Here is a 16,240-nt window from a genome sequence, read left to right on the forward strand (position 1 = left end):
GGTTGTAGGTATGGAACTTCAGTACCTCACGCTGTACTTATTTACCCTCACACTATCCTAAAAATTGCGAATACTCTCTGGGTGAGGGTAGAATTGCCATATCTATTGAAACCTGACCAATTAGTGGACGTTACATTGGTCGATCAAAAATACTGCTTTTACAAAACATCAATGTAAAGACTATTATAACACCCATGTCAATGTATTAAATCCTTTTTTTTTAAACCGAGAATTATCTAGTCCAACATATTCATTGGACAGTTAGACTAGCTCTAAACTCGTATTAACTGTTACCACGCTCGTTCATATCCTTGAATCATATGTTTTACAAATCATCGTAATCTTGTTCAAAAGTAACATTCAAATGCAGGAAACCATGTGTCAATCACATTCCACTTGGCCCACAAATGAAAACCCTTCTCCTTGTCACTTTTCAACGGTTACGCAAATCTTCTTCACTCATTCAGTCAAAAAAAAAAATTGCACTTTGTGCAGTATCCGACAAAATCAGATACTTTTTCCAACATCTGTCCCTCTTTCCGCTTGCAACCGTTCGTGTCTTCACTCACCATTCAAAAGAAGTCAAGGTGCAGTTTCGTAATTATACCCCAACTCTATGCCCTTTTACGTACACTTCAAACCCCTCTATTTATACAATCAAATCTCACTCTCCTCCTCCCCATAGCTTCCTCACTTAAAAAATAGTTTTATTTAAGCCAAACTCTCCTTTCTTCTCGCCCAATCAAAGTTTCTTCGCCTAATTCTTCATAATCGTCCAAACCCCCCCTGTACTTTAATTAATCATGACATTTAGGTACGTTAATTATACTCAACGTTTCGCCTAATTAATCTTATATTTCATGATTTGATGTTATGATACTATTTTGTTATCTTTATGTTAAATTCTGCTTTTTCTCTGGCTTTTTTTTGGCAGCTCTCGATCCAAGGATTTAATGCTATAGAATCATCAAGTACTTGAGATAGGTTGCTAGCTAGCCATGAAAGGACTCCAAGCATGTTCAAGTTTGTTCACATTCATGTTCTTGTTATTCTTCTTCTCCTCCATGTTTGGCTTCTTGCATGGAAAGGAACTTGAGATTCTCTCTTCCTTCAAAGCTTCCATCAATGACCCATTTCAATATCTCTCCAATTGGAACTCCAACATCCATATCTGTGACTGGCATGGCATCACTTGCGACAGCTTGTCTCATGTTCATGCCATTGAGCTTTCAAGCAAAAACTTCTCTGGCAAACTCTCCTCCTCCTCAATCTTTCACCTACCATATGTCGAAAAGATTGATCTTTCGAACAATCGATTTTCCGGTGAAATCCCCCATGACATGTTCTTCAACACTTCATTTCAATATCTCAATCTTAGTGACAACAATTTCACTGGTCAAATCCCGAGTGGGATAATGTCGATTTCAATTTCGAAGCTTGAAACTCTTGATCTTTCCAACAACATGCTTTACGGGAAAATCCCTGAGAAAACAGGATCAATATTCTCGAGTCTCAGATATCTTGATCTTGGAGGGAATGTTTTGGTGGGTGAAATTCCAATCTCCATAGCAAATCTCACAAGCTTGGAATACTTGACTTTGGCATCAAACCATTTAGTTGGTCCAATTCCACCACAGTTAGGCCGAATGAAGAGCTTGAAATGGATTTACTTGGGCTACAACAATCTTTCTGGTCAAATCCCAACAGAGATTGGATTCTTGACTTCTCTAAACCATATTGATCTTGTCTACAACAATCTCACAGGACCAATCCCATCTTCAATTGGGAACCTCAGTGACCTTCAGTACCTCTTCCTCTACCAAAACAAGCTCACTGGTTCAATCCCCAAATCAGTTTACAGTCTCAAGAGACTCATATCACTTGATCTTAGTGACAACTTTCTTTCAGGGGAGATTCCAGAACTCATGATTCAGTTACAGAATCTTGAGATTCTCCATCTTTTCTCCAACAACTTTTCTGGTAAAATTCCAAGTGCTTTAACTTCCTTGCCTCATTTACGAGTCCTTCAACTTTGGTCGAACAAATTATCCGGTGCGATTCCAGCAGAGCTTGGAAAACAGAACAATCTCTCTGTATTAGACCTCTCCACCAACTCTCTCACCGGAAAAATCCCCGAAAGTCTGTGCGGATCGGGTCTGCTTTTCAAGCTCATTCTTTTTTCAAACTCACTTGAAGGTGAAATCCCAATGAGCTTGAGTGATTGCAAAAGCTTGCGACGAGTTCGGCTGCAGGATAACAAACTCTCTGGTGGATTACCACAGGAGTTCACTCAGCTTCCACTTGTTTATTTCTTGGATATATCGGGAAACAATCTCTCTGGCAGAATTGATGATAAAGAGTGGCACATGGCTTCACTTCAAATGCTGAATTTGGCCAAAAATCAGTTTGTGGGTGGCTTGCCTGGCTCGTTTGGTAGTGAGAAGCTAGAGACCTTGGACATGTCCGAAAACCGGTTTTCGGGTAATATTCCACGCCACTTCGGGAGCTTATCATCGCTGGTGCAACTTGAGCTAAGTGAGAACAAGTTATCTGGTGAAATACCAGAAGAATTGTCATCATGCAAGAAGCTTGTTAGTGTCCACCTGAGGCATAACCAGCTCAGCGGCTCCATTCCGGCTAGTTTCGCTCAAATGCCAGTTCTTAGCCAGCTTGATTTGTCCGACAATCGATTTTCCGGCGAAATACCAAGGAATTTAGGGGGAGTGGAATCACTTGTTCAAGTGAATATCTCGCACAATCACTTTCAAGGTACTTTGCCATCTACAGGAGCATTTCTTGCCATCAACAAGAGTGCAATCGAAGGTAATGATCTTTGTGGTAGTACTGATTCCACAACTGGTCTGCGACCATGTAAAAAGAGTACTAATAAGAACCCTATTTGGGGATTCATAGTTGCATGTTTTATTGGTGCATTGATACTCCTTGCTATTATTGCGTTTGGTATTGTTTTCATTCAACAAAGAAACAATTCCGAGATGAAACAAGTACTGGAGAATGAAGAAGTGATTTGGGAAATGCAAATTTTCCGCGCAAAGTCGATGAAAATCGAGGATATCTTGTCATCCATTAAAGAAGAAAATGTCATTTCCAGAAGCAAAACTGGTGTTTCTTACAAAGGCAAGTGTGTTTCAAGTGGCATGCAATTCATGGTGAAGTTAATCAACGAAGTGAACTCGCTTCCTTCAAACTTTTGGACTGAAATTGCTCGATTTGGTAAGCTTCAGCATCCTAATATTGTCGAGTTTATCGGAATTTGTCGGTCCAAGAATCGTGCATATCTAGTGTCTGAGTACATGGAAGGGAAGAAATTAAGTGAAATTCTTAGGAATCTAAGTTGGGAACGGCGACAAAGAATTTCAATTGGCATCTCAAAGGGTCTAAGATTTTTGCATTCTCATTGTTCATCTTCAAGCATTCTCATCGGTGACATATCGACCGACCAAGTTATAGTCGATGACAAGGATCAACCTCGCCTGAAATTGATTTCGTCAGCCTATGCTTCCTCAGGTACATGCCTATTTTACCCTTGCAATTTTTGGTTAAAAGCTCCTGTTCATTAAAACTATATCTATATATACCATGCACGTACTTGCAAGGAGGGCTAATATGGTAATTTCGTTATAATTTTGTTACGATGAAGAAACCAAAGACGCGAGCGAGGAGTGCGAGATCTATGGATTTGGGCTCATACTCATTGAATTGTTGACCGGAAGAAGTCGCGGAGATGCTGAGTCGTGCTACGGTGTGCATGAGAGCATTGTAGAGTGGGCCCGGTACTGCTATGCGGATTGCCATCTGGACACGTGGATTGATCCGATGATTAGGGGGCATGCATCAAATGATTACAATGAGATTGTTGAAATCATGAATTTGGCTCTCCATTGCACCGCAATAGATCCCACGGCCCGGCCGACCGCAGACGAAGTATTGAAAACCCTAGAGTCGACTTTCAGGACCAGTTCTTCTTGGCTCCCACACTTAAACTTCTCGTCATGTGTTAATTAATTAGCAGTTTAAACCCTAATAATTATTGACCCTTTTTCTGCCCTTCTTTTTTATGGATTTTTGTTGTATAAGGTGTCATAATGATTATATGTATGCATGAATTACAGCTTCTTTTATGTTTGAGAATATCTCTCTTACTCTTACTCTCCCTCTCTCTATCATCTTTACAACTCATGAATCAGGACTGGTCGTGATATCTTAATTAAGAGGAAAATTCATGATTTGTGTCAGAACACACTGTGTCTCTCTCCAATAATTAAGGGATTCCTGGTGGCAAAATATGTATATATATTTCCTGAAGCTGGACGACTGAGAGAGAATCCTTGCCATTTGCGTGCAATTTCAAGAAGTGGAAATCGCACTAATAAGAGTCTCTAATGTATTTGTATGGCATGCAAGTGGAGTAAGTGGAGGTCGAAATATGGAAGCAAACTCTCCTTGAATTAACAATTGTAGATGATCGATGAACCAAAGTACAATATATACGTACATAACATGTTGGTTGGGTATATATATATATATATATAGAAATTAAGGAAGCTAGGTAGTGGATTGCTTACATGTACATATATAAACATGCATTTAGATATGCTTCATGGTTTCATACCTGAAAGTGGTCTTCAATTAGTTTTATGAGTACAAAAAGTGAGATTGAACTTTGGCACAACGATAGCTAGTCTCTTTGATGGTGATGCACTCTTAACTGGTTGTTTTTCTCTGGCGCCAGGCGCCAGCAATGTGACTTTGTGAATGTGAGTGCTCTCTGAACAAATTTTCATGGGATATAATTATAGAACCTTGGTAATAATATATGTATATGTATATGTATATGTATATGTATATGTGTATATGTATGTATGTATGTATATAGCAACTGATTGCAGCAATGCATCAAAACATTTGCATGTATATGTTTGGACTGGTTAGGCCGGAAGCATTATTTTCCCGGTTTCCCCTAGAACATTACTCATAGAAGTAAAGACCATGGCCTCTGAATTGTCCTAATCAAGGACAGGTTAAGGGTCAAAGACTATTTACAAAACACCACTCATTGTGGATTGGATTGGACCACCGTAGAGTACATACACACACACACTGATGGTTTAATTTGCTGATATTTTTTGTCCCCACTGTCGGATTGGACATTATTGTTTAAAGTCGAGTGTTACGAATCCTACATGGATTGTGGAAGACCTGATTCAACCGAGTGGTATATAAACTTAAACCAACCTTATGTTGGAAAATTTTAAACATCTTTTTCTTTTTTTATCAAAATCCTAACACCTTACATACAACAAGACCCCATAATAAGGACAAAATTGTGAGAATAATCGATGTATCCACAATGAATCGAAACATCAAAGCGTACAATATTGTTATGTGATGGGGCCCAATCTCCAACAAGATCTTTATCCTAGTGAGTTGAGTTTTGATCCATAGTAGGTGGGGGCTTAGAAAGAACAAAGTTGTGTGAGTCCGATATATCTACGAAAACCGAAGAATTCAAAATGAATAATATTATTAACATGTATGGGGTATGGATTTCTCACACCTAAAGAACTAGTAAATATTCACAAAAGCTGATATTCATGTTCATTAAAAAGTACCTTTAGGCAGTGGAAGTGAATTTTTTTTAAAAGAAGTATTAAAGCTTTATAGTCTCACACTCCCCGAGACCCCTTTTTTTCCCCTTAACGTACGTAACTGTGATTTGTGGTATGTAACCCGCTCGAATGGCTTAAATATAAAAGCTGATGTACGTTTATAAATTGGTCTTAGTTACTTTAACTACTGCAGCTAATGCATTCCATGCATGCTCTTACAAGACCTACAATTTTAATGAACAGTTTCAATGCATCCCAAATGAATCATTGATGCCTCTTTAGCTAGGTCATGAGGGTGCATGCAGTTTGAACTTTGAACCATTAACATGGAGATGAATCATGACATAGTTTCTACTTTTTCTCTTAAGACATAAAGGTGATCATCAATTAATTTTCCAGTTTAATCTTAGACCCATAAACGGTAACCACGCTTTTAATCACTTTACCTTTTATGATTAAACGTTATAAATTACAAGTTCAAATCGCTCTACCAATTTATGATGATATACTCTCTCACTAGAATTCAATCCTCGTCAAAGGTATGAACTCACAAGTAGATTTTCGACGAATTTGTTTGGTATGCGTAATTTGTGGGTTAGTATGCAAGCTTGATGAATTTATGCAATGCACGCTTAAAAAATAGTGATTGCGGATCCCACAATAAAGAAAAATCCTCTCTCTATTATAATTTATAGCTCTAAATATTATGAGAATTCAAAAAAAACTTTTTATACATCAGCAAGTTTTTAATTGGAATTATGAATTTACTAAACCTAGCTTGATACACTTCAAAGTGGAATCATTATAGAGAAAATTTGATGTACATGCCAAGTGTACTCATCATTCGAGAATGTACACACAATCTATATATATATATATATATATTGTGTGTACATTCTCACAACGTACACTTCCATTTTTATTAGGTCAGAAGGAGATGAATATACATATAATAGGCTCATTCCAACCATGCATCGACACCATACTTTCTTGCGACCCACATAGGTTTCTTTGTCATAATTATGATGCCTCTGACTAGCTAGCTAGCTAGCTAGGGTTTTTATTCCTTTCTTCTTCTTTTTTCATCCTGTCTTAGTCCCTGTAAGGAATAATCATGCTTCTTGCACAATCTTTTTTGGCTTAATCAGAAGTACTCATGTTCACAGTTAGAAGATTCCATCACTAAAGGTCAATCTAAACACAAAAATATTAAAATAAAAAAAAAACCAGCTGACCAAATATTTGCTGGCATAGTTATATAGATATGATATGATATGATATGTTTTTCGTCTTGAAAGCCACAAACTATAATCATAGTTCTTGGAGACCATGCAAAAATCAAAATAAAAGGCTCTTTGGCTTCTGTCTTTTTACTGAGTAAAGTCCCTTTTTGCTCAATTTTTTTCCTTCCTTTTTGTGAACTTTCGAAGTGATCACACAAGGGAATGAAGAAACAATTTCCATGTTTTTTTGTTTGGTTGATTCGAGACAGCTGTGGTTTTTGTTTTTTCTAGTCTTTTTCATGTACAAACAATAATTGGATACACACGTTCAATCCATTAATAGATATAGGCATATAGCTAGTAAATTGCAACAACCCACTAATTAATTAACAAAGTTAATGGAGTTTGAATTGATATATATATATATGGACAAAAGGGCGAGTTGACTACACCAATTTTGACTAATTACACATAATTTGATGCTTTTTTTAAAAATATGGTTTACATACTAAAAAAGATACCAATCATAATTCCCTGCACAGGGAAAGGCAGGCACACTCGTTAAAAGATTTTTTTGAAAATAATTGTGAAACCATTCAACCATCTAATAGAGAAAACACACATGAATTGTACTTCCTCATAACTTTCTTTCTAATGTGCATGTTTTTACCCCAATGGAGATAAAGTGTGCCCCTAATGTTGAATGCCTAATTAGTATGATTGCAAACAAACAAAATATGAGCAAAAACTAGTTAAGGATTTTTTACCATGCGAGTGATAATAAAAGAAAAATGTTTGGACCCCAATTCTACCCCCAAATTCATGTGAAATGTTGGATGTTAAGGGAGTTCTATATATTTATTGATAATCAATATTAAGCATCACACATATCACAAGAATTAGGGGAAAATGTGGGTCATAAATTGAGACTTTGGGCACGTTCAGTGCACAATTTTGTGCAACATGCATTTTTTAAAAAAAATAATAGATGTAAAAATATAATTCAATTTATTATTATTTTAAAAATATTTTGATGCACCGATTATTAGTCTAGTGCAAAATGCACGGCACCTACCCCAATTGAATAAATAAGAGTTTTGTAGGCTTGGCTTTTAGTATTGCTGATATGAAACTACGAAACGCAAACTATCTCAACGTGAACGACCTCAATCGTGCTATAGTGGGCCATCTTCCTTCATTTATGGTCAATCGGCCCACATTGACGTAATCCATTCAGCGTGATTGACGGGTCCTTCTCTAAGTCTAGGGAGTGTGTCGTGCTATATTAGGCCATCATCCTTCTTGGGCTCGGACATATAGCCTATTGGGCCTTTTTTGAGAAGACCAGGCCGGATTATTATTCTATTACAAACGGTCAGTTCAAAAACGATGAATTCAAACACCCAAAAAAAATCTCAAAATCGTCATTAGCAGTCTTGGACTAAAGCTTGATTTGGTCAACAAAATTTCAAACTTTGACTGAGGAAATAATTGTTTATCCACACAAGGGCTGTCAAAGATACAAGGCCATGAGTAAATAAAACGACACAACAGTATCTGCTGATTGAAGAAAAATCTCTCTCCATCACTGCTATCACCTATGCTATAGCAAAGGTGTTGGCGTTCGCCTAGATGTGTAATGTGTTGTAAGATCTATATGGGTTACCGATGCATTATCATTGTCAATCAAGATATTGGGGTTTCAGATAGGTGACGTTAAGGTCAAGAGTTCGAACCTGAAAATATTTTCCCTAATATTTTTTTAGTTTTGTGGACCTATTTACTTTCGTAGACGGGTTAGGAGCTTGTTTCTCTTGCATGAGTTTTGGCCTCAATTTTGGTAGGTGTTTTGAGGTGTTCGCCAACATCTACCATATAGACTTATAGTAAAGGTAGGGTTGGTGACGAACCTTTCCCAATTCAACACCCTAGAATGGTCCAAACACCAAGCATCATCTAGAAACAAATTTGAACAAATAGAATGGCAAGGTATGAAAAAAAAAATAGGCCCTGGATATCACTGTTGATGCATGCTCATATATATAGAATCATAAGCAAAACAAGTTTTTTCATACCAAAAGGACAAAAGAAAAAGACTGCTCTAAGATCTAAATTTTTAGTCTGAAATGAATGAAGTGTCATCAGACAAAAGACCAGTTAATGAACATAAAGCAAATGCAGTGTGCAGTTTCCTCATCGTTCAAAACCTTCCATGCCACCGCTCTCTCGTACGAAGCTGGTCTTCCCATGCTTGACAAGCAAATACCATCTTGAAGGAACATGTAACCCTGTCCAATATCAAATGCAACTTGGGTCTTTAACAGCTAAAAGAAAACCAAAACGAAGCAAAAAAGACCACCAGCAAATACTATGTTTTTTTCTTAATTGTTCTGAACTACCCATATAAACTTTCACAAGGCAATCTTCAAAGATCCATACCTGCTGCATTATTTGTGGGAACTCCGAGCATAATGTTTTCCGTCCATTATCGTCAAAGATCTTTTCCAGTGTAATGTCTTGAAGTGTGACCAAAGTTGTTTCAAGCATGTCAAGTCCAGCCTGGTTTGCGAATGTGAAAACTGGCAAGGCCTGCATAAGAAAGCATATTCATACCGTTATTGAGAAATAAATAATTCTTAGAACATGAAGAAATTATGTTCTTTTATCAATATGGAAGTTTTTGCAGATGAAGTGGAGACTATATATCGTCCTTCAAGCAAATACCTTCAAAGAGCAGCACATAATTGCATCAGAATGATGCCAAAGTGTTTTTAAAACGGATTCACTTCCTTCGGTTTTGAGTACATCCACGCTTAGAAAATACCTGTAACAAGTATCAACAATCAATTTATTAGTGCCATTTTTATGTCAATTTTTAGAGACTAAAGAATGTTGCGAAGGCAATGTACTCTGGCTCTATGTTCTATAACATAGCTTCTCTTGCACTAGCAGCTGAGAAATCTAGTAACTAGTGCCACTTGAATCTTATATAGTCATTATTTCACTAATTTCATACTAGAAGTTGTGCTGTCGTGGATTGCATAGGTACTAAAAACAGTCTTAAGCAGCGGTGTCAAAGCTAATTCTCCCTCCCAAGTGGCACTCAAAACGGTTTTTGCTTATAGTGAAAGCAAATGCTATTGAATTTCATGTTGACGAGAAACCTTCGTAAAGTGAGGTCAATTTCATCTGTCTACCTTTCCATGTTACATCAATGGACTTTAGCAAGGAGAAACTGCAGTTTGAAGTATGAAGGTGATCCACAATGTTAGACCAAAGACTCTGGCAAGTTCAAGAAATCCCAGAAGCGATAAAGAGTTTGTTTAATCTAATCCATTGATGTAAGCATTCTTTTCCCATTTCGAAAGGTGAAAATAAAAGGGAAGACGAACACCATTTGACAAAAGAATAGAGGAAGATACCTATAGCTCTGGAAGATCCAACGAGCTAGTGTCTGAGCTTCTGGAGTGCCAGGTAGGGGCTGTAAACCAGCATTAGGTCCAAATTGTGAAGGAGAGAGAGCTAATGCCACCCGCTGAACTGATGCAATAATGCTACGAACATATTGCCGAGCCATGGATGCTACATTTTCTTGAAGGTGGATCTCAAATGCAAATTGAAATGCTATTGTCATCACTGATTTTGTGCTGCCACACTGGCCTGTTAAGTTACCAGATGCTCTGCTTCCAGCCGATCCAACTTCAAGCGCTGAGGCGAGGTCTAGTGTACGATTTGGACTGGAGGTATCCTGCTCATTTGACTACAGCAATTAGTGATCAACTCATGCAGACAATGTTCCAATCAATTTTTTTGACTCAACAAGTACTAACCGTTCCAGAGTCAAGAGGAATGATGCGGAATCCAGAGGGAAGAATAGGTGCATCGTCAGAAAAAGAAGCATCAATGGGACCAAAGATGAGTTCAGCACAGGTACCAACAGAATTCTCATCTACTCCGCTACAAAGCTGGCAAATCATTTCAAGCAGAAACAAAAATTGTTAACAAGTCAACATAAAAAATGAAGCTTTAGCATCTTATAAATCATCGATGAAAATATAACTTACTTGCAAGAGGAAGATATCTCCAGGCATAATCATGTCATCTTGATAAGGGCTCATATTTTCAAGCTTAATGACCTCCAGAAACTGTTAGAAAATACCAAAGTTGATAAAAGATGCCATAGAAATGATAAGGACAGCATGCTTCAGAAGACCATGCACCATGTTCAACTGAGACAAATAAAAAGGGCCAAATTTTTTTAAATGTTCATAGTCTAATATGAACTACTGTGTACTTGCCTCTTCATGCTCAATAGTGTGAGCCAATGGAAGAATAACTTGACCCCCAAAACTTCCCGCTTGAAGGACTGGTAAGCTACAGGGACCAGCTTTAACAGCAGCAGCTGCATAAGCATCAATACCATTGTCTGCCCATTCTGATCGATGTTCACGCAAGAATCTAAGTAGTATCGCGGGTGGCACATTCTACAGAGATAAAACAACATCAATAGGTGTGGAAAAAAATGTCATATAATGATATAAATTGATGATACACGCCATTTAACACCATTGACCAAAGGGAATTTTTGTAGGCATACATGCAACCTTTTATCTGAGTGCTTCCAAAAAACTATATTCATTTCCAAAGTGTGTGTAACAGATTAAATTCTGTAGATTTCTGTCTACACATCAGAATCCCTACCTGTAATAACATAGATGCTTTGGCACAAAGCACCGCACTGCTCATGGATGGGAACCCATTTGCAAAAGAAACATTCAGACCCATTGTTTTTCCAGGGGAAGAGTTCACAAGAAGGGTAACATCATCAATGCCATCACTTTCCAACATAGACCATCCTTCATCAGTAAACCCATTAACAGCTTCATTAAAGCCCCTGCATGGTAGAATTTGTCAAATGACAAGGGTCAAAAATAGTTCAAGGAACAATCGGATTCCTTTAATGAACATACCTGCTCAATCTCTGACCAAGAGCACGTAAAGCTGCAGGTCTTCGTCTCCAACCTGTAACATTTGGCTGGGATAATTCTTGAGAAATCTGCCTCAGATAGCGTAACGCCTGTATCCAATTACATGATGAGGTTATGAAGGATCTTACTAATTCTTATTTTCTAAAACCAGCATCTTATTTATTACAATATCTGAACAAATATTTACAAATTATAATCAAGTTTATGTAAGAGACTTATATATTATATAAAAAGCATGATCTTACCGCCATTGTTATCTTCTGAGAAAGTAACATCGATGACTCATAAAGCGGACGCAAGACTTCAGGTACGCTCCATGGCTAAAGAAGGAATTAAGAAACTGAAATGGTCAATTTATAATGCAGCACAATCACCAAGCTTAACTTTACAAAGGCAGGTGCTTTGCCTACCTCTAAATCCATATGATCAACTATATGTATAATTGATCCACCCCCTTCACAAGGTCTAATCAGATACCCACTAGGAAGCATTTCTGCCCTCACAAAGTGCTGCGTAGGCGGCATACTTGGACCATTCTGGGTGTTGTTAAGTGATCTTTCGCAGACCTAACATACATAGCATAATCCAGTTAGCGCCAAAGAAAGTTCCATTGTGATATGCAAGAGCGGGGACAACAGCTAAATGCTCTTGCATGAAAGATTCACTCACATACCACGAGACTACCATCCTCCAAAACAGATGTGTAACGCAGTAACCAGAAGTCACGAGCTGGAGCCAAAGTGGTTGGAGCGTAGAGCTAAAAAGAAAAGAAATTGCAAAATGTGTTAATAAATATCTCACTGCCATTACGTGAAGCTTAAAGAGTGACAAAGCAGTAGGCTCCAACCTGCATGTAAAGCAGTTCAATGGTTCCACCATTTCCAGTGGCCAACACGTTTACAATATCCACAGATCGGCAATCACGGTACCATGAAGGCCTATCTTTAAGAATTTCGGCAACCTGCACAGAAATATGTAGTTCAAAAAAATTAAAAATCCAATAATAGCAATATTGTGATATATTTAGACCAAAAAATGTGTCCTCTACTCCTCCATCAAGCAGAGAAAACACTTACTCTTGTAGGTTCTAGACCCACAAGGCCGCATGCACGTGCTGCCACACCAGTGCAACCATGAGAAATAGCAACGATTCCAATGGAATCCGGACCAGGCTGCACAGAAGAAGAATAAGATTAGATGAAGTAAGCAAATTCTGAGTAGACCAAGAATGAAACTGACTCAATTCTTTTTTGTTTTCTCAGGAACGAGAACTGCCAGACGGCATGGAGAAGAACTTTTAAAATAAGGGAGTTCTTGACATGCAAGGGGACAAAGCATGCTGTTTGGCTTATGCTTCAAAAGGTAGATAAAATGATTACCTGTGACTACAGTAAAAAAAAAAGAAAACTTCTATTGTTCTTGAAGAAAGATAAGTTTGATTATTTGGATACTGCTCATCGAACGAAAAATATTATATTCCGTGATTTAATCCACTGAGTTGTGGGAGGGGTCGGGGACGTGCAAGATGTAAGACCTTAGCCCACATAATAGGTAGAGAGGTTGTTTTCAGGAATTAAATCTAGATTGCACCCATGGAATTCTACCACAGGGCTACATGTTCGCACGTATCTTCTTGGAAGAAGGTAAATAAAATTTTAATGGGAAATATGGGAACATGTCATCTTATAAAAGAATGAGATAGTGTTGTCCAAGGCCAAGAAAATCGCATGATAAGATCTAGAGTTGCTTAGAAGTTAAACAAGATTTCTGTGCATCATAAACATAATCTTGGATAATGACAAAGAACAATATTATAGAAAAGATTCAACAAATTGAACAATGACAGTAAAGTAAGCAGTAACCTTCATCCCAGGCATTTGGACCCACTCTACAGCAGTTCCAGTGGCCTTGGAGAGAAACTCTGTTAAAGTCTCCTCTGCAATAGACAACAGTCTAGAAAACATACAAAATAAAATTTCGTAAGCTATACAAAACAACAAAGATATTGTAAGAAATGAGACACAACTCCACTAACCCTGCAGGACTAGCATCCTTTGGTGGATGCTGGGGATCAGTCAAATGGTGCTGACCACCGGTCACCACAGATTCACAACTTGTGTCAGTGGTGGCAAGGGTCGCCTGTAAAGAAACGAAAACAAATCAAGATCAATACTTTGTGATATGGCATAATAAGACAAAAGGGGATCTCTCACTTATGCTTGATTTATAAGACTAATAATAGTTGGTTTAATTTCATGCTCAGAAATCAAAAGGTGGCAGAATGAATTAACAAGATTTGGGATTGACGATGATTCCATACATTTTGGGTTTGTTGGCGGAAATAACTGTTCTCATACACCAGCTGAGACACCTGCTTCTGCAACCTATCATTCTCCTCCATCAATAGCTTGTTCATTGCGGACAATTTCCTGTTCACACCTTGGAGGCGCGAAGCCTCTTTCCGCTGCTTCTCTCTACATCTGTAAAACCCAATAAAAAATTTCGAAATTGAATCCCATAATCTTCTTTTTTTTCTTGAATACAAGCAAAAGAACATAATTTCCGAATTGGGTTTTTGATTTCTAATCGAGCAAAGCCAACATAAAACGCAATAATCAAAAAGTTAGGGTCTTTTCCACCACTCTGTTTCGCAAGCACTAAAAGGGAAATTGTAATCACCTTCCCAAAACCCATCAATTCATTAGAAGCAACACAAGTGGGTCAAGTTTTCTATTGAACTATACCTTCTATTTTGAAACCAAACTTTTATCTGTTTGGGCTCAATGTTGGAGAGAATGGGACACTCCCGGATGAGTTGCTGGCGGCGCATAGAACTGGGTTTGGGGCATTCATGGTAGAGTCTCTCCAGTGCTTCGACCTGCTCTGGAGTGTACCTCACATACTTACCATTGTCCATGCTCCCCTTGCTGTCGCTCCCACTCTTGCAGGCCGAAGTCACCGCCATCATCACTTCTAATTAACCACAGAACAGAATCAGCGAAAACCCAAAAATCAAAAACCAATATGTTGAAGACTAAATTTCTGCAAACAAGTTATAATACCGTATTGTGAAATCAGATCGATGAGTTTGGCTCAAATGCAGAAAGCTAGAATGGATTGAGAATCATACTTTAACGAGCTTATTGAGATCTTCCTATTGTGCTATAAAAAAAACACAGTACTTGATGACCACAATCTGAAGTCCTCGAAATCAAAGAAGCTCTGTTTTGTGTTATTGGAAATGAGAGAGCTTTCTTCGGCGGAACCTCTGGAACATGTTGAAGAGTTTATTCAAGACGAGGAGGAGACATGAAAAATGTTTAGAGAATCAAAGGAGAGAGGAAGAGGAGGAGGTGGTATGGGTTTTTTTGGTTTTGTGGCTTTAAAAAACTTGAGAGAGACTACTGCTAGCTACCGTCCAGAATATGAGAGAGAGAAAAAATAAAGAAAGAAAAGCATGTTATGTCGTTGTGGTTGTTACCTTTGTTTTTATTGTGGTATGGAAAAAGAAAATATCAAAACAAAATCTGTTTTGTTTGCCGTTCCTTTTGCTGCTGCCACTCTGTTTTCAATCTTTTCTTTTTTCCATGCCATTTGTAGTGTTGATCAATTGGAGTCGATTCATATTACAAATTGAAGATGTGCCATGAGTGGATGAGAGTGGTTAATGTGGAGGTTAATTATGTTGTTATGACATCTATTTCTTTGATTGTCTGTCTCTGACAACAATCGTGTGTTTTTTCTTCAGTTTAGAAGTTCTACGTGTAAATTCTTGTGTTGTGATTGCGTTTTCTCTATTTTCAATTCTCTTTTGTTCTTGATATTTCCAAACAAGGATCCCAATAGAATTTCTCAACATATAATCCTGCCCCATTCCACCTCATTTCATAACCGTTAGATTTTATTTTAACGCTGATCATCAGATAAAGCGTTAATACAATAATACCCTTGTCGATAACAATTGAGAGGGGCGGTATTCAATCCCATCTTTCTGTGACTTTCTATGTCAAATAGGGAATAGAACTTTCATATGTGTAACACATTTTTTCTAAGGGAAAAGAAAAAGTCAAATTCATGGTCTTCACAACAAATCCCACTTTGGAAATCCATTGAATATTTTCCATGCCCAAAATTTTGAACAAGTATTGATTGGCTCAAGTATATTCAACAATGGATACTTGAACAAAATGGCAGATCAAAGTATAGTGGGAGTTTGATTCTTCATATATTGTTTCCGAGTCCAAAGAGAGGTCTTTTTAATCAAAGATTAAGACGTTAAAATGGTAAGTAGAATACGCGTCTTTTGCAATAACATTCTACCCTCTTTCTTTTCTTTTCTTTCCTCGTTGATATGTGATTGTCAAAGTCTTAATCAAAGATTAAGAGATAAGGTGATGAA

At 37.7% G+C, this 16,240-nt stretch overlaps 2 protein-coding genes across 3 annotated transcripts; one reads left to right on the plus strand and one right to left on the minus strand.

Moving 5' to 3' along the window:
• Positions 1–687: 687 nt before the first annotated feature.
• Positions 688–4,125, plus strand: LOC120004828 (probably inactive leucine-rich repeat receptor-like protein kinase At2g25790). The gene is made up of 3 exons (XM_038854140.1): positions 688–814; positions 935–3,528; positions 3,662–4,125. Exons 2-3 carry the CDS (start codon positions 999–1,001, stop codon positions 4,024–4,026), a joined length of 2,895 nt encoding a protein of 964 aa, XP_038710068.1. The 5' UTR covers positions 688–814; positions 935–998; the 3' UTR covers positions 4,027–4,125.
• Positions 4,126–8,859: 4,734 nt separating this feature from the next.
• LOC120006539 (homeobox-leucine zipper protein ATHB-8-like) lies at positions 8,860–15,279 on the minus strand. Of its 2 annotated transcripts, none has more exons than XM_038856598.1 (19): positions 14,904–15,279; positions 14,586–14,811; positions 14,162–14,321; positions 13,877–13,980; positions 13,704–13,794; positions 12,918–13,013; positions 12,689–12,802; positions 12,515–12,598; positions 12,252–12,407; positions 12,087–12,161; positions 11,824–11,930; positions 11,555–11,747; positions 11,152–11,337; positions 10,918–10,998; positions 10,684–10,818; positions 10,276–10,601; positions 9,578–9,677; positions 9,293–9,442; positions 8,860–9,141 (listed from the first exon to the last, which is right to left on the minus strand). In XM_038856598.1, the coding sequence occupies exons 2-19, from the start codon at positions 14,807–14,809 to the stop codon at positions 8,995–8,997; spliced, it is 2,529 nt and encodes an 842-aa protein (XP_038712526.1). In that variant the 5' UTR covers positions 14,810–14,811; positions 14,904–15,279; the 3' UTR covers positions 8,860–8,994. The 2 variants fall into 2 exon arrangements, with proteins under 2 accessions (XP_038712526.1, XP_038712525.1); XM_038856597.1 differs by having other exon boundaries at positions 14,586–14,814.
• Positions 15,280–16,240: the final 961 nt, after the last annotated feature.

Source organism: Tripterygium wilfordii, chromosome 9 (assembly GCF_013401445.1).
Source record: "Tripterygium wilfordii isolate XIE 37 chromosome 9, ASM1340144v1, whole genome shotgun sequence".
NCBI classification, from domain to species: Eukaryota; Viridiplantae; Streptophyta; class Magnoliopsida; order Celastrales; family Celastraceae; genus Tripterygium; species Tripterygium wilfordii.

Excerpts from the sequence above, each read along its gene's own strand:
- LOC120004828 (XM_038854140.1), top strand. The coding sequence starts at position 999 with ATGAAAGGACTCCAAGCATGTTCAAGTTTGTTCACATTCATGTTCTTG. Across the intron at positions 3,529-3,661 it reads GTCAGCCTATGCTTCCTCAG|AAACCAAAGACGCGAGCGAG; the intron begins GTACATGCCTAT and ends GTTACGATGAAG.
- LOC120006539 (XM_038856598.1), bottom strand. The coding sequence starts at position 14,809 with ATGATGGCGGTGACTTCGGCCTGCAAGAGTGGGAGCGACAGCAAGGGG. Across the intron at positions 13,014-13,703 it reads TCCAAATGCCTGGGATGAAG|CCTGGTCCGGATTCCATTGG; the intron begins GTTACTGCTTAC and ends TCTTCTGTGCAG. Across the intron at positions 11,931-12,086 it reads CTCAGAAGATAACAATGGCG|GCGTTACGCTATCTGAGGCA; the intron begins GTAAGATCATGC and ends AATTGGATACAG.